Source organism: Typopeltis vanoorti, chromosome 20, assembly GCF_054136105.1.
Source record: "Typopeltis vanoorti isolate ZY-2024b chromosome 20, IOZ_Tvanoo_1.0, whole genome shotgun sequence".
In the NCBI taxonomy this organism is placed as follows: Eukaryota; Metazoa; Arthropoda; class Arachnida; order Uropygi; family Thelyphonidae; genus Typopeltis; species Typopeltis vanoorti.
This window is the reverse complement of record NC_143568.1, coordinates 88,391,812-88,413,261: the sequence shown is the minus strand read 5'-3', so window position 1 is coordinate 88,413,261 and position 21,450 is coordinate 88,391,812. Positions and strand designations below refer to the sequence as shown.

At 37.6% G+C, this 21,450-nt stretch overlaps 1 protein-coding gene across 1 annotated transcript in view; it reads right to left on the bottom strand.

Moving 5' to 3' along the window:
* The window catches only part of LOC150095635 (dynein axonemal heavy chain 8-like), a 2,108,518-nt gene that overhangs the window by 1,175,089 nt on the left and 911,979 nt on the right, over positions 1-21,450 (bottom strand). Inside the window, exon 42 of the mRNA XM_090409931.1 lies at positions 9,873-10,114. Coding sequence (XP_090266057.1) covers positions 9,873-10,114 — 242 coding nt within the window. The remainder of the gene's footprint in view (positions 1-9,872; positions 10,115-21,450) is intronic.

The window sequence follows — 21,450 nt, the reverse complement described above, 5'->3', positions numbered from 1 at the left end:
TAAAGAAAAAGTGTTTTTAATTAGTATATTGTGGGGTCTTTTGTCACAAATTGTGCTACATTTTTTCAGTGATACTAGTGTCCTTCAGTGGTGTTGCTTTTGGAGTTTAGTTGTGTATATTGCTGGCTTATTCTTACCGAGAAGACGTGGACAGAGTTGGATGTATTCTGTGCTAGAAGAGAAGCAAAAAAATTAATTCTTCATTATTTAGTATAGTATACTTTATAGTTGAATACAGTTTATACTTATAGTATCACATAAGTATAGCTCTAATAGTAGAGCGTTTAGTATATAGTTATAATAGTTCTTAGTACTTAGCACTATTTGAATGATGGCGGCAGCCGCAGCTCAAATTACAAATGGCATGTAGCCACATTGTCCTCCATTTGAGGACTATATTTTGCGTAGCATACTACAAGATTTAGCGGTATGCAGTGCTTGTGGTATGTATGTATCTCAGCAGTTGGGTATGTGGCAGTGAGAGATGATAGGGGGTAGTACGTACATGTGGAAAATGAAAGAAATGGGAGGAACTTTGTGAGTTAGAGATTACCATAACTGATCTTGGAAGCATTGCATCAGAGGCAGGAGAGTAGTGACCTAGAGAGAAGAGTAGTGCAGTACAGGGTGAAAATAATAAGCAAAATATAAATGAAGAAATAAGAATGGGGGAGTGTGGAAAGTTTGAATAATTATGAAGTTTTCGGAGATGGTCTTAATTGGGAGGATGAATGGAGAGCAAGAGTGGGTAGCTTGCACAGAGATGAACTGAAAGAGTAGGTCAAATGTCTTGGGAATGAGTTGAGAAGTGTGAAAGATGAGATCAAGCAAATGAAAGAGATGAATGCAAGGCGAATCAGAATAGGAGTGAGTGTGAGAGAGAGAGAGAGAGAGAGAGAGTGTTATTGGAAAGATAGAAGAGGAGAGAATAGAAATAGCAGAAGAGAGGGAATGAGAGAGAATTACAGGAATGATAGAAGAGGAGAGAATAGAAACAGTAGGAGAGATGAAATGAGAAGAATGTAAGGGAGTGCTAGAACCAGGGATAGAGAGATGCCAAGATGGCAAGTAAGTAGGGGAACATGGAGAGAGAGAGAGAGAGAGAGAGAGTGAGGATGCAGGTGAGCAATCAAGGAGCAGAGTGGTAAGAGTTGTGATGTATGGAGACTCTATGATCTATGGCATGCAATATAGGATGCCAGAGGAGTGTTTGCCTGGAAGAAAGAAGAACGACGGAAAGTGTGAAAGGGTGGATGAGATGATTGTGATGGTGGGCACGAATGACTTGAGACGCAGTGTAAATCGGGTTGTGAGAGATCTGAGATTCATGCTCGAGTTTGTACAGAAGAAAATTCAGAGAGGGAAGATAATGTGTGTGTTGTCCAGATATGATAATGAAGAGCTAAGTAAAAGAGCATTAATAATGACTAGCATAATAGTCAGCATGCGTCAGAAAAGAGGCTTGGAATATGTGGATGCTTGGAGGGCCTTTCCTAATTCAAATGCAAGAGACAGTTTGCATTTGAATTAGGAATGATGTAGGCATCTGGAGAGATGGTTATTCTCTGAATTGAGTTAGTGTGTCATTGCAGGGAAACTAGAATTACCCAGAGTGGATGGTAGCAGGGGTGGCCTCTTGTGGGAATATGTTCTTGGGAGAAGGGGGAATACATTGGGTAATGCTGAGTCCAATGGAATCAGGAGGGGATAATAATAGGTACAGAAACAGTGACATTTTTTTTCTTTATACTAATTCCAGGAGTATCTGGAATAAAGGAGATGAATTGGTGGCATGAATCAGCCTGTCCGAAGATTATTGGGATATTTGAGACATGGTTGATGGAATATGATATAATAAAAGGATTAGAAGTAACAGGGTTAAGCATTTTTCGGCAGAATAGGAAGAAAAAATGCAGTGATGGAGTACTGCTTATGATAAGTGATGACTTATGTCCTCTTAGGGTGGAGCCTTTTGAGGGCAGTGACACTTATGGTTGTGAAAGCATATGGTGTGAGGCAGAGGTGGGCAAAACAGGATATTTAGTGGGGTGTTGCTATAAGCCAAGGAGCGCAGAGGATGAGGAGCGGGAGATGTTTAGGCAGTTGAGCTTGGAAGCGCAAGAAGAATGATTGTTATGGGAGATTTTAACTAGGGCAGTATAATTTGGGAAAAGGAAAATGCATGTAGTAATAAGGGAATGGAATTTCTAAAATTCTTGAAGGACAGATGTCTTAAGCATCATGTAATAGAAGGAACACGAGGTTCAAGAGTTTTAGATTTGGTCAGGGCATCAGAAGAGCTGATTGAGATGGCATCTCTTACCCCAGTTGGAGAGAGTGACCACGTGGTTTTGACTTGGAAGATGAATAGACATGCAGGAGTATCACAGAGAAGGATATATATGTGGAATTATAAGGCAGGTGATTATAATAGTCTTAGATATAAACTTGGAACAGTTTCATGGAGGGAGGAATTGGAAGGGAGAGAGATATCATTAGTGCTTGAGAAATTGTGAAGGAATATTTGTTAGTAGCAATAGTAAGCTGTATTCCATGAGTGAAGAAGAGGACACAATTTGGAGTAAAGTTGATGACAAACAATATCAAACAGGAATTGCAGGTGAAAAAGAGGTTATGAAAAAGAGATATAGGAAAAAAGAGATATAAGAGGAAAAGAGAAAAAGAGGAAAAAGAGATATAAGGAGCAGGGTGGAGAGCAGATGCATGAAGAATATAAAACTAAGGCCAGGAAAGTGGGTGCAAGCATATTTGAAAGCAATGGAATTTCATGTAGTGGGATATCTGTGGAAGATACACCAAGCTTTCAGTTAGACTTTCTAGTTGCTGTAAAATTCTAAATTTTACCATGGATCGGGCAGTTGTGACATCATACACTCTATACCCTGCTTCATTAATAATGTAAGACCTGAGGGTTGGAGAATCAAATTCTGTTAAGAATGACAAAGCATTCCAGACAGCTTAGTCTATTTTGTACCGTAATATCCACATTGGAATAGATGGAATACATGGCTGTAGATATAAGAGAGTGAATATCATTAGAAAAGGATTATTCTGACAGATATTACTTCTGCTTCTCATTAACCAGTGAGAAGAGGGATCATGAACACATTGTTAGGATGAAACAGTATATGCACAGGAAGGCTTTGGAAAAAGATGTTAATTTCAGGTGGAGCATATGCTTAACAATAACCTATTTCTCATAGGGTATTGTCCTTAATATTTCTCCATTATTCTGTAATCTGCATCCCAATCTTGCCTATCAAATTAAGCATTGCATTTTGCAACACTAAAATGAAAGCACCACTAGTTTGCCCACTCAGAGATACACTACTGAGATCCTTGTGCAAGGCTAAAACATCTAAAACAGTTTTTCCAACTTTGCATCATTATCAAATAACTGCATATTTCCAGTTAGGCCTGCTCCAATATAATTAACATATAAGTTAAATAATAATGGCACCAAGACAGACTCCTGTGTTACTCGAATAGTCACCTTCCTCTTTTGAGATAATACTTTCTCATATACAACTTGCTGATACCTATCAAACTCACTAGTCTCTTATCCCATCCCATTCATTTTTATTTGATTACTAGCCTGTTGTGTGACAATTTATCAAAGGCCTTTGAAAATCCAAGTATACTACTGTATATGTAACACTCTTACTCAGTGAATTTGTCATTTTTTTGTAGCACATAAGCAGATTGGTAAAACAATGACCTCTGCCTCAACAAACCCATGCTGACCATCATAGACAAAAATACTGCTATTACAATTCTGATTCTGAATCCTAGTCCTCACCAACATCATTTGCATACCTGGTTGGCTGAGTGGTTAGCCTATTTGCTCTCCAACAAAAAGGCTGCAGGTTCAAATAGTGGGCATAGATTTTTGTGGTTGTCTGTGAAAATGCTAGTGGTGGTGGTGGTTGGCAGTAGATGGCGTTGGTATAGATGATGAAAGTACAGTAGTTGGTGGATGTGGTAGAGACTAACAGTTGTAGAATAGGTGCCCTCCCACAATGAGCTTTTGGACTCCCTGGAGGTGTTATGGTCTCTCAAATATTTACATATATATAATACAATTATCAACTTGAGTAACATTCAGTGTATTATTTTACAAGGTTCAGCACTAAGTGCTACATATGAAATTTCAATAATAATGATGATAACATAGTTTTTTTGCTATCTTTAAAAATAACAATCACAGTAATAATTTACAATTATATAGTTCAGAGTTACACAAGTTATATAATATTACATGTAGTTTACTATTTTTTTTTTTTCAAAGTTTGAGAAAGCGTGATTATACAACAGTATTTACACATGTGCAATTAAAACATTCTATTTCCTAATTCTCGCAAACATACAATGTAAATTCATTATTTACATATTTTTTTAATAATAAGAATAATTTATTACATTATTTTTTTTTGTTTCATAGTAATATTATATTAATGATATTATCACATAATAATCAGTATCTTCAGTATTTGGTATGTAATTTACTGACTGTTTTGCTACATTTTTGCATTTGATTATAAGGATTACATGTAGATGGGTGAAGCAAGTTAATCCAACCTAATTCAAAGCTTGGGTTGGCTTTTATGAACACAGTGGGATTTAGCCTTCACTATTTATGTTATGGTTACTGTTTATGCATGGGCTGTAGGCATTGGATGCTGGTGATTTGTGATGTGTATATTAGTATTAATGGTGTATTAACTTTGTTGGTATAGAGTTCGTTTTTCAATGTTCTGTAGTTATTTGTGTGTTTTAAATTTCTTGGTAGGTTGTTGAGTTGCGTTGGTATCTGATGTGATCTCACAGAAGAAGCGTATGAGTTGTTGAAGGGTATATGGATGTAGAAAGTTGTTGTAGGTCGTGTTATATGATATGTGTCTCTGTTGTTTCGATAGGTGATGTTGAAGTAATTCCTTGTTAATGTCATGTAGTGTTTCAGGTTTTTAATGCTCAGGATTCTATGTGTCGCCATGTGCTAGGCAGATATTGGTTGTTGCGTGTAAGGTGTCCAAATCACTGTTGACACGATTTTCCTGTGTAATGTTTCTAATTTTGTTAGGTGGCTGTTTGAAATCTTTGCATAGACTGTTATAATGTATCTGAGTAGGGATTCACAGATACTGTGATATAGGAGTTTTTTATGTTGGATGGAATAATGGCTTTTACTTGGAAGAGTAATGTAATAATAATAATAACAACTTAAGTACAACTTCATACATTCTAGACAGAAATTAAATCAGTTTTTTTCATATTATAGATTATTATTATTATTATTATTATTATCATTATTATTATTCAGGCCTCCATGGAGTCAAAAGACTCATCATGGGAAGTCCTATCTAAGAACATAACGTCTGTCAAGACTCATCGAGGGGAAGTCCCTCCTAAGAAACACCAAGTCTATCATACCACTCCTTAAACTCATTGAACGTTCTCGCCCTCACCACTCTATCAGGCAATGCATTCCACAGCTCAACCACCCTCCATGCAAAGAAACCACTCCTCACTCTCTTGCTCACAGTTTCCTTTCGTAACTTTCAGGATGGCCTCTTGTCATCACTTCTTCACGCTGTTCAACCAATTGAAAGAACTCCCCAGTGTCAACCCTGTAACCACCTCTCAACAGTTTAAACATCTCAATCATATCATCTCTCCTTCTTCTATCCACCAAACTCTGCAGTCCACATTCCCTCAGCCGATTCTCATAATTATCCTTGTACAGTCCTGAAACCATCTTTGTCATCCGTCTTTGTATCCTTTCCACAGTTAATTTATCCCCTTCAAATCCTGGGGACCAAACCTGAGAACAATAATCCAAGTGTGGTCTGATCAGAGTCTTATACAATGGAATGATAACTGTCTTATCTCTGCAGGTCAGCGTCCTTCTCATTATTGCAGCAATCCTCTGTGTTACCTTTACTGCCTTTGCAATATGTCCCCTAAACTTCAGGATTTTATCAATCATCAACCCCAGATCTCATGTCTCACCTGCTTCCTCCAGTATATAATTCCTCCCATAGAGTATGCAGTGTCCCATCGATGTTTCCCAAACCTCAAGTCCTTACATTTTGCTGCATTAAACTGTCTTCCACCATTCATTTGCCCATCTGTATAGTTTATTCAAATCCTCTTGCAGGGCTGCCACATCTGCACTATTACTAATAATCCTTCCCAGCTTCGCATGATCCGCAAACAACTGAATATCCCCTTGCAATCCGCTGACAATGTCATTAATATAAAGGTTAAACAATATAGGTCCTAGTACTGAGCCCTGTGGGACCCCACTTGTAACCCTCTGTCTCCTTGAAACTGCTCCACCATACACAACTCTCTGATACCTATCAGACAGCCAATCCTGAATTCAGTTGACCAATCTGACATCCAGACCCATGTGTTGCAACTTAAATATCAGCTTATCATGTGTCAAATGCCTTTGCTAAGTCTAAGAAAATTGCAGTATATGCCTTTCCCTCATCTAATGTTCTTCCACTCAACAAATCCATGTTGACTCTCACAGATAACATTACCCTCATCTGCCGAATGCTGTATACGGTCCATCACCACTTTCTCCAAGATCTTAACAACTACTAACGACACACAGACTGATCTATAATTAGATACTTCCAGTCTATTACCACCCTTATGCAATGGCACTATCTTACCTTCCTTCCATTCCCTGGGCACCTTTGCCGAAGCCAGACTTTCATTGAAAAGCCAGGTTAAAGGCACTGTCAGTTCCCCTGCACATTCTCTCAAAACTCGTGGTGAAATACCATCCAGTCTCAAAGCTTTATTGACATCCAGAGTTCTCAGTATCTGAAACACACTCTCCTCGTGTATCTCTAAACCTTGAACCTGCCCCATCCTTCTAGCATTAAAACTGACTCCTCCAGGATGAAATACTCCAATAAAGTGGTCATTGAACAATTCCACTATGTCCTCTGCATCAGTCACTCTATTCCCATTTTTATCCCACAATATCATTTTTCCACAGTCATTTCTCCTCCTACTGGCCACATAGCTAAAAAATTCCCTACGATTTTTTTTGGATCTTAGGGCCAATCTTCTCTCATATTCCAGTTTCGCTTTCCTTACCACACTAGTCACTCTTCTGGCCTGTGTCTTATATTCTTCACGCATCCGCTCTTCACCTGTCTCTTTATATCTCTTCCATAGCCTCTTTTTCCCATGAAATTCCTGTTTAATATTGTTTGTCATCCACTTTACTCCAAATTGTGTCCTCTTCTTCACTCATGGTATACAACTTACCATTGCTGCTTACAAATATTCTTTCACAATTTCCCACGCACTAACGATATCCCGGCCTTCCAAATCCTCCCTCCATGAAACTTCCTGAAGTTGACGACTAAGACTATTATAATCACCTGCATTATAATTCCACATAAGTTCCTGTCTCTTTGATACTCCTGCATGTCTATTCATCTTCCAAGTCAAAACCACGTGGTCACTCTGTCCAACTGGTGGGAGAGATGTCATCTCAGTTATTATCAACTCTTCTGATGCTATAACCAAATCCAAAACTCTTGAACCTCTTGTTCCCTCTGTTACATGTTGCCTAAGACATTTGTCTCTCAAGAATTCTAGAAATTCCATTCCACTATTGCTACATGCATCTTCCTCTCTCCAATTTATATTACTGTAGTTATAATCTCCCATAACAATCATTCTTCTTGCACTTGCTAAACTTAGCTGTCTAAACATCTCCTGGTCCCCATCCTCCGTGCTCCTGGGTCTGTAGCAACATTCCACTAAATATCCTGTCTTGCCTACCTCTACCTCACACCATATGCTCTTAAAATCATTTGTCTCACTTCCTTCCAAAGCCTGCACTCTTAGAGGACATAGGTCATCACTTATCATAAGCAGTACCCCACCACCACGCTTTCCCCTCTTATCCTGACGAAAAATGCTATACCCAGCAACTTCTATTCCTGTTATTATATCCCCTTCTGTCAATCATGTTTCAGTGATCGCAATAATTTTTGGCCAGGCTAATGCTATCTGCGCCACCAATTATTCTCCCTTATTCCGCATTCTCCTGGCATTGGTATAAAGCATATAAATGCCACTGTTTCTATACCCAGCATTATCCCTTCTAGACTCCACTGGGCTCAGTGTTACCTGACATCATCTCCCTTCTCCCAAGTATCCATTCCCACAAGAGGCCACCCCTGCTATCATCCTCCCTGGACACACTGACTCGTTCAGAACAGCAATCTCTCCAGATGCCTATGTCCTTCCTCATTCAAATGTAAACGGCCTCTCACATACAATTCCTCTCTTTCCTCAATCGCATTCCAAGCATTCACATATACCAGTCCTCTCTTGTCACACATTCTCGCTATTATGCCATTCAATATCACTGCTCTTCTGCTTAGCTCATCATTATCATACCTAGGCAACACGCACACTATTTTTCCTCTCTCTCTGTCTTCTTCCGTACAATCTCAAGCAAAAATCTCATATCTCTCACTGCCCGACTTACATTACCACTCAAGTCATTCGTTCCTACCATCACAATCATCTCATCCACCCTTTCACCTCTCTTAATTGCCATAGCCACCCTTTCTATTGTTCCTCCTGGCAAACACTCCTCAAGTCTCCTATCTTGAACACCACGGATCATTGATTCGCCATACATTATACCTGTTACCATTTCCTCTCTCCTGTTCTTACATTCCCATAGGTCTCTCTCATTCCCTCTCCTCTACTACTATTCTCTCTTCTGGCATTCCCATACCTCTCTCTCCTACTGTTTCCATTTTCTCCACTTCTAGCACTTCCATATCCCTCTCTCATTCTGTCTCTCCTACTGTTTCCATCCTCTCGTCTTCTAGCATTCCCATACCTCTCTCTCATTCCATCTCTCCTACCATTTCCATTCTCTCCTCTTCTAGCACTTCCATATCTCTCTCTCATTCTGTCTCTCCTACTGTTTCCATCCTCTCGTCTGCTAGCATTCCCATACCTCTCTCTCATTCCTCCTCTTCTACTGTTTCCATTCTCTCCTCTTCTAGCACCCCTATACCTCTCACTCATACTCACTAAATTCTCTCTCTCTCTCTCCCTCCCATTCGATTCGCCTTGCATTTATCTCTTCCATTCTCCTAATCTTATCTTTCATACTTCACAAGACATTCCACCTCCTCTTTCAACTCATCTATCTCCCTCTGTAGATCAGTCACTCTTAACCTAAATTCACTCTTCTAAACAAAACCATCTCCTAGACTTTCACAGTCACTCACACCTTCCACACTATCAACTATTATTTTCTCATTCATATATATCTTTTTTTCGTTTTCTCCTATCACACTACTTGTCTTCCTACATTCATTCCCCGTTCCTGGAGCAACAAAGTCGGAAATTGATATTTCTAATGCACTTATTTCCTCCAACTGCCTGCATTTTGCACATATACGCTCTCCACTCTCTTTCACAAGCCACATATCTAATTCCCGAGACGCATACATGCTGCAAGTACTGCATGCCACAAAGTCCCTTATGATATTGCTAATAATTGAGTTCTTAAATGGTGGAGGACTTGGTGATACGTCACTTGCGACTGCTGCTGAATCCGTCATCATTCCTTACTGCCGAGTAGCGTAATCTTTAATAATTATTCAATTAATAAATTCCGTTAAATAAATAAGAAAAAAAATACAAACAATTACAAGCAAAAAAACATTTCATGTGTGAGCAATCCAGTGAATGAATTTCAGAAACATTCGTTAAAGAAAGTATCAAATGACACAAAATAGAAATGAAATTTAAACGTAAAGTAATAATAATAATCATAATAATAATCTTACATTAAGAATGGTTTTCCAGTCTAGTCCAGATGAGCTCATATATACCATACCATTTCGTGAAACTGTTGCAGGTGATGCATTATCAATATTGTGAGGCTCAAATACAATTTTACAGGTGGGTGACATTGGAATACGATCTCCATTAGCTAATGTAAGAGTCTTATTATCATCCAAAACAGAATTTAAATTTTCTATCCAAATGGCATCTACAGGACCATCCAATACTAACCAAACATGTTCTCCTAAAATGTAAAGTTTTCAGTAAACCAGGGAATAGAATAGCATAACACAGAAACCAAATATATATTTAAAAATTTTAATATAAATTAATACCTAATAGGACAAAATAATGCATATTATTCATGTAATATACTTTACACATATAACAAGTTCTAGTAGTAAGACTTATACGTTGGTTAAACATAACTGGTAATTAATTTACGGAATTAACAACGCATATGAAGTATATTAATTAAAGATAACTTTAATGAATCACTTCTATATTTTGGCTATGTCAAATTGCCATCTTCAGGAACATAAAGATATGGTATGTGCACTAAGGAACTAACAAAGCAAATGAGGAAGAAAGTAAGAAACTAATTTTGTTCCTAAAGTCCTAATGGTGCCCTCTTGCGGGCTAATTTGGTAGTCTTGGCAGTTGGGCTGAAGTTCTCATAATGAAAGTCTCCCAAATTTGGGGCAGTTTCGTGCACCCAAATTTGTTGAGGTTAGGAACGTTTTTTAGAGCTGCTGAAGATTCTTTGAATAATCTTTCATATTTAAACTTGCTGCGATGGATTATTTTTGTTTTCTTCCAACAAATTTTATGGTGGGTATCTAAGGCATGGTCTGCCAACCCAGAGCGGCTGTACTGGTGAAACCGGATGTAGTCTTGGTGTTCTGAAATCCTGATATTTGTTGTTCTGCCTGTTTGGCCTACTTTGGCCAAACAGGCAGAACAACACGTGACTGGTAGGACAGTCAAGCAAAATGGCCGAGGCATGATTGTCCTTTGAGGAACGCAAGACCATTTTAAAGTGGTATTTCAAATTTGGCTGAAGTTCAACAACAATGGAGGCATGAGTTTGCAACAACCTCCAACATGCCTGACAACTGCACATATTCATGATAAGTTTGAGACCAGCGGTACCATGTGTGATGTGCAGAAGGGAAGATCCAGGAGGCCTTGCACACCAACAAATCCTGCTTCCTCAGTTATGGTGTTGAAATGGTTTACACACTCGCCACAGAAGTCTACCAGATTATGTGCACGTAGACAGGAGTTAGCAGCGTAAGCATACAGCACATTCTTAAAGCAGCTAAATGGAAAGTTTACATCCCAAGATTATTACATGCATTGAATGAAGATGATCCTGATTGAAGAATGCAGTATTATGAGTGGTTTCAACACATGGTAGATGGGGATGAGGAGTTTGTGAGGAAGATGATTTTGTCTGATGAAGCAGAACTTAAGCTTAATGGAACAGTGAATTGGCATAACTGTGTTTATGGGGCTCTAGAAAATCCAGATGTTCATGTGGACAAGGCAGTCAATTTACCAGGGCTCAATGTCTGGTGTGGATTGTCATTTATTGGTATAATAGGACCATTCTTCTTCTTCTTCTTTTTAAGGTACTGTTACTGGTCAAGTATGCCTAGACATGCTACGCACATCCATTTTACCTGTCACTTTATGGGATGATCAATTTCTCTACAAACAAGTTGACACACTACCACCGAGACGTGAGAGCTTACTTCAATGAGAGTTTGCAAAGACAATGGATAGGACGAAGAGGTGCAGTTGAGTCCCCCCTCCCACGTTCTCCTGATTTAATACCCTTGGACTTCTACCGATGGGGGACTCTAAAGGATGTAGTGTATCATAGAAAACCAGCTACACTGGTGGCCCTTCAGAAAGAAATTGAAATGCCATGTGCAGTAATCCCACTGGAGCCAATGTTGCTCAAGCAGTAGTTCACTGTAATAATAAGTATCTAGATGCTAATGGAAACCACTTTGAGCACTTCATGTAATTGAAGAAGTAAAAGTAACTTGTATTCATCCCTTGTTGTCTGTAAGAATTTAGTATTACAATTTTTATATAGGTTTTTCTTTTGCTGATGTGTGTATACTTTTTTTTTTCACAGACTCTGTATATATGTGTGCAGAAAGGAATGCAGTTTGTTGATGTGCGAAATGAATGAATGAATGAAACCCTACAAAAGTGCTAGGAGTGCATTTAAATGAAATTAGTGTGAACCAACAGGACAGATTGTTACTAGAAGAGAATGTAATGAATGATGTGAACAAGGTATCAGAGGAAGTCAGACCTGAGGAGAAAGAGCAGGATAGTTGAACAGGTGAGATGATAGTGTTTCTGAATGTATAGGAGAATAATCTGAGATATGAGAATGCTACAACGGGAATGCAAGCTGGATGAGGAATTGAGGGGGACTGATGCAGACAGAATATAAAGAGAGTGGATTCTGGAAGTGGTAGTGAATATATGTATTGGAATGGGCGGTGTAAAAATAATCATAATTTAAAATTCTGAATATTTTTACAAATGGTTTATGTTAGCATGTTTATTAGTTTGGTTTCATAACACACATTGTCGGCACTTGCGATGTGCCCGTTATTAAAATTATTTTGTCAAAGTGATATGTAAAGCAGTTAAAAATGTATATACTTACCAGATTTGAATAGTTGTGTCACTTTAAACAATTTTATTGTAGTTTAAAATATTAAGTGTTGTGTTTTTTGCAGACATTCTCTTGTCGTCAATGGAAACAGCATGTCAGCCATTATACCTAACTTCTTGCTTGCCAGTTTCAAGGAGTGTGCATGCTTGCCGAGCAGTTTGATGTGTGATTGACAGTTGACAAGGGAGCATTCAGTATCGAAGTAATGGGAGTAAACAAGAGAGCGTTCGAAAAGAAAATTAGAACAGAGGTCGGCAAACCTTTAGATTCAGAGGAAATTAAGTTTATTTTATGTGACAGTCGGAGGAAAATTAATAGTATTTTCCGAAAAAGGAATCATGGAACTATGAAGTCTAAAGTGGAATAAGTATTGGTAAATAAAAGGAAAATATTGTTATAGATGTTTTAAAAGGAATATTGGAGGAAATGCTAATTGGAAGATCAATGGTAGATTCCAAAAAGGGAATCATAGAACTGTAAAATTTTTAAAGTGGAGGAGTTAAGACTGTCAATAAGCATTAGTGAATAAAAGAAGAAATTGCTATTTACGTTCTAAAGGAATGTTCAAAAAAACTCTGATTAGGAAGTTTCGGCTGCCTTAAGGACGCTGGATCTAACCATTATTTCTACTGAAGAGAAGACAGAATTGAGTCAGGAAGAATTAATATGTACTACATGGATGATGAGAAAGGATCCTATGAAAATGAAGAATAAAGTCACATATCTTCGGAAAAGGGCCTTGACAGAGAAAGAAACTGGTTATGAACATAATGTCATGGTGCAAACAAAGTGTTTAGTCTAGTCTTAAGTGTAAGTTTGTTTTTAAAAAAGGCCTTGAATCCAATTAATTCTGTAGTTAGTTATAGTTATGTAGAGTTGTTTGAAGTGTATATATATTGTTTTTGTCATATTAAATGTGTTTATTTTGTATTTTGGTTTTGAGTCAGTGAATTTTTTGGATTCTGAAAGAAATAGTAAAAAAGAAGTCATTGCACCAATCAGAGTGAACCCTTGTACGTATATAGGTACACTCAAAAAAAAAAAAATTGTTGAATAGAGATCATCTCTATAAACAGGATTAATATTATGATAATATCCTCTATATAAACATCTCTAAATAAAAATAAATCTCTTTTCTATTAAACAGTCAGTATAGGTATGGAATAGCCTGCAGTGTATGGGAGTAATTCAGTCTGGGGTGATAGTTGAAGGTGAGATGATAGTGTTTATTAATGTATAGGAGAATAATCTGAGATATGAGAATGCTACAACAGGAATGCAAGCTGGATGAGGAATTGAGGGAAACTGATGCAGACAGAATATAAAGAGAGTAAATTCTGGAAGTGGTAATGAATATATGTATTGGAATGGTCCGTATAGGAATAGAATAGCCTGCAATGCATGGGAGTAGTTGAGTCTGAGGTGATATATATGGGGTAAAGGATTAAAAAGATGAGAAGACAGGAGTAGGTGGAGAAAAGTCACAGATAACGGGTGGTATGGTTAGGACTGGTTATCGACCAAGAAACCACCATGAATATTTATGAATCCCGGGATTATGAAATATTCAGTAAACGAGATTGTTGCACTCATTGAATTTATTCACCAAAAATAATCAGCATAAGTGGAACATGGTTGGGTGAGAAATGACATCCAGATAGAAAGAAAAATGGAAGGTAATAATGTTTTTAGGAAGGACAATAATGAAAGGACAATACTGTTGGTAATAGCAATGGAATTATATAAACACAATGTTGAGAAAAAGAGGATGATAGTGATCATTGTTTTGAAGCAGTATGAGGAAAAGGTTGAAAAGGAAGACAAGATATTTATTATTATTATTAACATCCACGTCCATTGGGAAGTGCACACTATTGCACACAATGCTCATCCAATTGTGTCTTAAAATGATTCAATGTATCTACATTCACAACACACTCAGGAAATACCTTCCACTCACCAACCTTCCTACAGACGAAGAACCTTATTTTACTCCTCTGCTCACACCCTCTTTATACAGATTACAGTGATGTCCTCTTGATCTATCCACGTCTATCATTCTATGAAAATTCTCTTCCATGTCAACCTGATAACAATCCCTGACTAACTTATATATCTCAATCATATATCCTATCTTCCTCCTATTTATGAGGCATTGCAATTTAATCTCTCAATCTGTCCTCATACTCCACATTCCAAAGACCATTGACAACCTTTATGAATCTTCTCTGAACCCTTTACAACATATCCTTGTCACTATGAAAACCTGGCAACCAGATATATGCACAATAATCCATATGAGACCTGATCAAGGCATTATACAATGGCACCATGTCTTCTTTATTAATGCATGTCAGGGTCCTCCACATCATCGCGATTATCCGATGTGATGTCTTCACAACTTATGCAATGTGGCCTCTGAACTTCAGGTCCTTCACCACTGCCACTCCACATCTCTCATTTCCTCTACTTCCTTTATATTTTCCCCACCGAGGGTATACTTTGCACTCCATTGCATTTAAAAACTTTGCAACATTGAACTGATAGTTCCACTTACCAGCCCATTCATGCAGTCCATTCAAATCCTCCTGCAAGGCCATAACAGTTGTTCGACTCTGTATTGCTCTCCCTAATTTTGCATAGCAAACAGCTGCATATCACTAGTTAAACCCATCCCAATATCACTAACATACATATAGAACAATAATGGTTCCAAAACTGACCTCTGCGGTACACCACTAGTAACCTTCCTCTTATGGGATACTGCATCCCCATATACAACTTTCTGATACCTATTTGACAGCCAGTCACCGATCCAACTCAGAAGTCTGTTATTGAATCCCATCTGTTTCAATTTATTTAATATTTTGTTATGTGGGAGTCCATCAAATGCTTTTGCAAAATCCAAGTACATTACTGTATATGTATCTGCCCTGTCCAAGGTATTTGTTGCCTTGTCATAGTACATAAGTAAGTGAGACATGATCTCCCTTTAACAAACCCATGCAGATAATCAAAAAGAATAGCGGTGTTTTCAACCCATTTCTATATCATACTTTTCACCAATCTCTACAGTACCTTCACCACAACTTCTGATGTACAGATTGGCCTATAATTTGAAGCCACAGTCCTATCACTACCTCTATGCAGTAGAAAAATTTTACCCTCCTTCCACTCTCTCGGAACCTACTGTTGTAACACTCTTATTAAACAAGCTTTCCAATGCTACTGTAAATTCCCTGGAACATTCTCTTAAGGTGCATGGTGATATGTCATGAAATCCAACTGCCTTATTTACATAAAGTTTATTTATTTACTCAAATACCTTCAGCTCACTCACAATTAAGTGATCCTCTCCTATGTCCTCTGCACTTAAATTTCCTCATGATTTCATCCTCATCAGGATGAAACATTCTTATAAATTTATCACTGAATACCTCAGCAATGTCTTCTGCAGCAGTTAACATTCTACCACTTTCATCCATTATCAACTTACCATGTTCATTCTTCCTTCTACTTGCCACATATCTAAAAAATTGTGTAGGGGTTTTTCTTCACCTGATTTGCCAATTTCTGCTCATACTGCACTTTTGTTTAATTTACTAACTGAGTCACTATCCTAGCTTGTCCTTTATACTTTTCATGTAACCAATTATTATCACTATTCATCTTGTACTGCCTCCAATGTATATTCCTTTTCCAGATTTCATTCTTAAGCTCCTTATTTATCCATTTTTACACCTACCTGATTCAGCTTATGCCCTTCGGAATATATTCACACACTGATGTTGTTATGTATTTCTTTGTCAGCTCCCAAGCATCACTTATTTCTTTATTTCAGCATATATTAATATAATACACAACTTGTGATCTCTTCTTCCCAAAGTACATCACCTTACACTTGGCCACATTAAACAGCCAGCCATTTACCATTACTCATAATGCTAGTCGATTGAAGACTTCCTGCATGATCTCTACATCACCTTCATTTTCCAACTCCTCATTCCAATCACCAGTCTTATAATTCCACACATATCCTTTCCTCAAAGAAGTCAGCATATGGCTAGACACAACCAAGATGATCACTTCATGATCTCTTTCATCAACTGGAGGAAAGCGTAAAACTCCACTCACAGTAATATTCTCTGATGATATGATCAGATTTAAAACTCTAGATCCTCACGTGCCCTCCTTCGCATGCTGCATGAGATAGTTATCTCTCAAGAACTCAAGAAATTCATTTTCCTTATTCCTAAATGTTGTCTCTTCATTCCAATCTATACTGCAATAATTAAAATCACCCATAATAATTACCCTTTCTTTGTTCACTAATCCAAGTTGTTTATCCATTTCTTCATCATCACCCTCACAGTCCCTAACCTATAGCAACAACCAACTAAATATGTCTTCCTGTCAACTTCCACGTTACATCACACTTCATCATAACCAGTGCCGCTATTTCCCTCCTTCATGTCTACCTTATGTGGACTTTATTCCTCCTGCTATCATCAGCAGCACTCCCCCTTCCTTCTTGCCCTTTCTATCATTGCAAAAAATACTGTATCCTTCCATTTCTATTCTCATTACAACATTCATCTTCATTTACCCGTGTTTCACTTATTCCAATGATTTTGGGACGAATAAACTAAACTCGATCACTGAAACTATTTCATTCTCCTTATTTCTGATACTTCTGGCATTTGTAAACAAACATAGCAGTTCATTTTCAGGTCTATAACCACTCCTATCCAAGCCTCTGGTTGGTTGCGATTTCCCACTGCACCCGCCCTTGCCCAAATACCATTATCACCACTTACCAAATATATCCGATCAGTTTCAACTTCCCCAGCCACATTGTAATATACTCCATCTTTATACATACATTCACTGCTACTTTCTACATTCACTCTCCCTATGCCATGTCTCCCAGTTGATTCCCCCTACCCTTTTCCCTGTTTCTCTTGTACTCCTGTTCTCTCACACAATCATCGTTTCTACTAGCCAGAACAAAATAGCAACACTTTCTCCAGTATACTCACTCAAAGGCTATTTAAATGCAGCCTGTCATATCTGTATATTTATTTAGTTTGATGATGCTATACGAAAGTGAAAGAAGAGGATTAAGTTAAAGAAATGCATAGGCATTAGTGAGCAAGAGAAGAGTGATTATTATGGATGATTTTAATTAGGAAAAATATTGAATGGAATAAAGAGTAACATTAGGGAATAATGAGAATGAATTTCTTGCATTTTTGTAGGACTTATGATGTGATCAGCAAGGTTGCATAGTCATATGAGAACTTGTGTGAGGAAAGTGTATCTGCAGAACCACAAGTTCAGTGATTATCAGACACTTAGAACATAAGTGGAAAGTGGATGGAGGTGGAAAAGAGACATGTTACTAGGTAAATGATCAAAAGATAATTGAAGCAGCAAGGTCTGCACATATTCCATAGCTTAAAAGTCTAAATAAGATCAGAGTTAAATAGAGAAATGAGAAGATTAACAATACAATCTGAAAGAAGAAGGCTTTATGGAGACAGCACAAAATAACATAGAATAATCAGTTTGCATGAAAAGTAATGGTAAGACAATGCTCAGCTGATAACGACAGCAATATTCTGTCTAATTTCTTACAGTATGTGCAAAAAGTAGTCTATGAAGTAAAAAATAAATATTGCTATACTTTGCAAAGGTATTGTCAGGATAACACAGAACTTTGTTGTATAAATTACAGGAAATGGCGATAAATACAAAGTTGGCGATTTAGATAAGAAGATGGCTGATGGACAGATATCAAAGAGTGGAGCATGCAGGAGATGAGTCCAGGTGAAGACAGTTGAGTAGTGGAGTACTGCAGGTTTCATTACTTGGTCTTTTGCTGTTTCATTTGTACATCAAGAATATAGCAATGATTTAAGGGGAAATATTCATTTGTATGCTAATGATGTAAAAACAGAAAGAGAGATATTCAATGAAGACAATGTAAAGATTCAGCAGAATGACTTAAACAGACTGGAAGTACCAGAAAAGGTCATGCATGAGAAAACAGAACACAAATCTGTCTATTATATTGATGGAAATGAAATGAAAGAAATTTATGAAGCTAAGGATTTGTGATGACCTGGATATTGGAATCGAAATTTAGAGATATATTGCAAAGATGGCCAAAACAGCACAACAGTTACATGGCTGTTGAAGAACACATACTAACAAGAAAGGATAATGAGGTTATCAATCCTCTTTATACAGCTTTAATGAGGTTAAATCTGAACTACTCTTCACAGACTTGGTTGCCTGGATTACATGGGGATGAAGAAGAAGTGGTGGATGGGAACCAGAGGCAAATGAGCAAGACTGGGGTAGATGTATGAAATGCTCCCTATGAAAATAGATTGAAAGTCATGGGCTACAAAAACTAGCTAGCAGGTTAATAAGAGGGACTATGGCAGAAGTATAAGCTATTAAAAGGGTTTTATAGGACTGGCATCAAGACTTTTTTTTGGTATGTGGGAAGAAGGGAGAGATCAGGGGATCATTCCTGGAAATTGGAAAAACAGCAAAATGTGATTAACAAGGATGTAAGGACTAGACTTTTTGCTTGGAAGGTTGTGTAATGTGTAGAATGGGTTGTCCGAAGTCAGTGAGTCCTCTGCCAGTGAATGCATTCAAGGATAGGTATAACATATATTTGTGTGAATAATTATAATAAAAATATCCTAAAGAGTTTTTTTGATATGTGGTAAATGGAATAAAGCAAGATATCGAATGATGATGTTATTGAATAAAAATGGCAGTTAGTAACTTCTCCAGAGGATATAGCTGAGGTATTCATTCAGAAATGTATCAGGATATTTCATCTTCCTGACTGCAACATCATGAGAAGCTCTAGTGTAGAGATTAAGTGTATGGTAAAGGAAGGACCAAAAATGAACAAGTGGGCAGAAAGTATATGAGGAATTAAGTAAACTTGATGTTAATAACTGAGTAGGACTTGACAACATATCAACGTGTCTTGAAGGAATGCTTCAATTGATTAATGGTACCATGGACATACCTGTTACTCATGAGTCTTCCAACATGTCCAAAGCACTGGAAAGGGGATAAAATTTTTCAATTTAATTAGTGAAATTAAAGTGGAATAAACTACTTTAAAATTAATGGAATCAAATAAGAGAAAATATAAAACATTAAGGCACTATGAAAAGGACATATAGGGGTTTTGGAAAAATATTAGATCTAATTGTTTCACCAGAGGATACAAATAGGATGCTGCATTTACTGCCAGTTAGAGAGTAATCCTGAGGAGATCACTTAGTAGGGGTTGGGATATATGAAGTCTGGGTACAAATGATATATATATGGAACTACAAGGCTGAAGATTATGCAAAGCTTAGGAGACAACTTTGAGCTACAGTATAGAATGAGGAGGTCAGCAGAAAGGCTATAAATGATGCTTGTGTACTGACAAATTTAATAGCAACAATGTGTGATGATTACAAGGATCAAAAGGTGAATAAAGTAGGTGTCAAATGAATGAATGAAGAGAATAAAGTAAGTATGAAATCTGTAAGAGGAAAAAGAAGAAGAGGGAACTATTGATATAAGAGTATGAATGATGGAAATAATCAATTGCATGAGAGTTTTGAGCTGGCCAGAAAGGCAACACAGCAAAAGTATAATATCAGAAATTAGAAATCAGGCTAAGAAATATCTTAGAGGGTTATTTCAATATGTGGAAAGCAGAAGAAAGATGATTATGGTAAGATGGTGTTAATGGATGAAAACTGGTAGATTAGTAACTACCGAAGAGGACACAGTCAAGGTATTTAAGTGAGACATCCTGAGAGATTGAGAAATAAGACAGGATGAACTACTATTGAGCATGCAAGATGTATATCAGGAATTAAGCAAACATGATGTCATTAAGACAATAGGGAATGACAGCAGTCAACAGGTGCCTTAGGGGAATATTCCAGGAAAGCTGCATCTTGGGCATACCTGTTTGGCAGGAGTTTCACCCTCTTTTTATTCCTTTGGAACTTGTGCTTTAGCAAAACACCACACGTTCCAAAAGACTGGAAAGTGAGTAAAACTGTTTCAAATCACCAAAACTGTGAAAAGGTTCATGCTACAAATTATAGGCCAATTTGTATATCTGAACTTGTAGTTAAGGTGTTGGAGAGGTTGGTGAGAGCCACGATACAGTAGTTTGACTGCAATATTCTCTGTGATGATCAGCATGGGTATATATATACAAAGGTTTACTTTTACTTTGCAAAGATTTCTGATAGACTGTGACATGACAGGTTGTTAACTAAACTGGAATGAATAGGATTCAATACAAGATTAGGGAAGTGGATAGGTGATTGACTATCAAATAGGTATCAGCAATTTGTGCATGGGGACAGTATCTCAGAAGAGGAAATCACTAGCAGTGTGCCACAAAAGTCTGTTTTGTCCACACACACCATTCCCAATATTAACAATATTGGGAATGTTATTATTATTATTAATATTATTATTATTCAGGCCTCCATGGAGTCAAAAAACTCATCGCGATAGGTCCTTCCTAAGAACATAAAGTCTGTCAAGACTCATCAAGGGGAGGTCCCCACTAAGAAACACAAAGTCTATAATACCACTCTTTAAATTCATTGACCGTTCTCGCTCCCACCACTCCATCAGGCAATGCATTCCACGGCTCAACCACCCTCCACACAAAGAAATCACTCCTTACCCTCTTGCTCACAGTTTCCTTTCATAACTTCCAGGGATGGCCTCTTGTCATCACTCCTTCACGCTGTTCAACCAAGTGAAAGAACTCCCCACTGTCAACCCTGTAACCACCTCTCAACAGTTTAAAAGTCTCAATC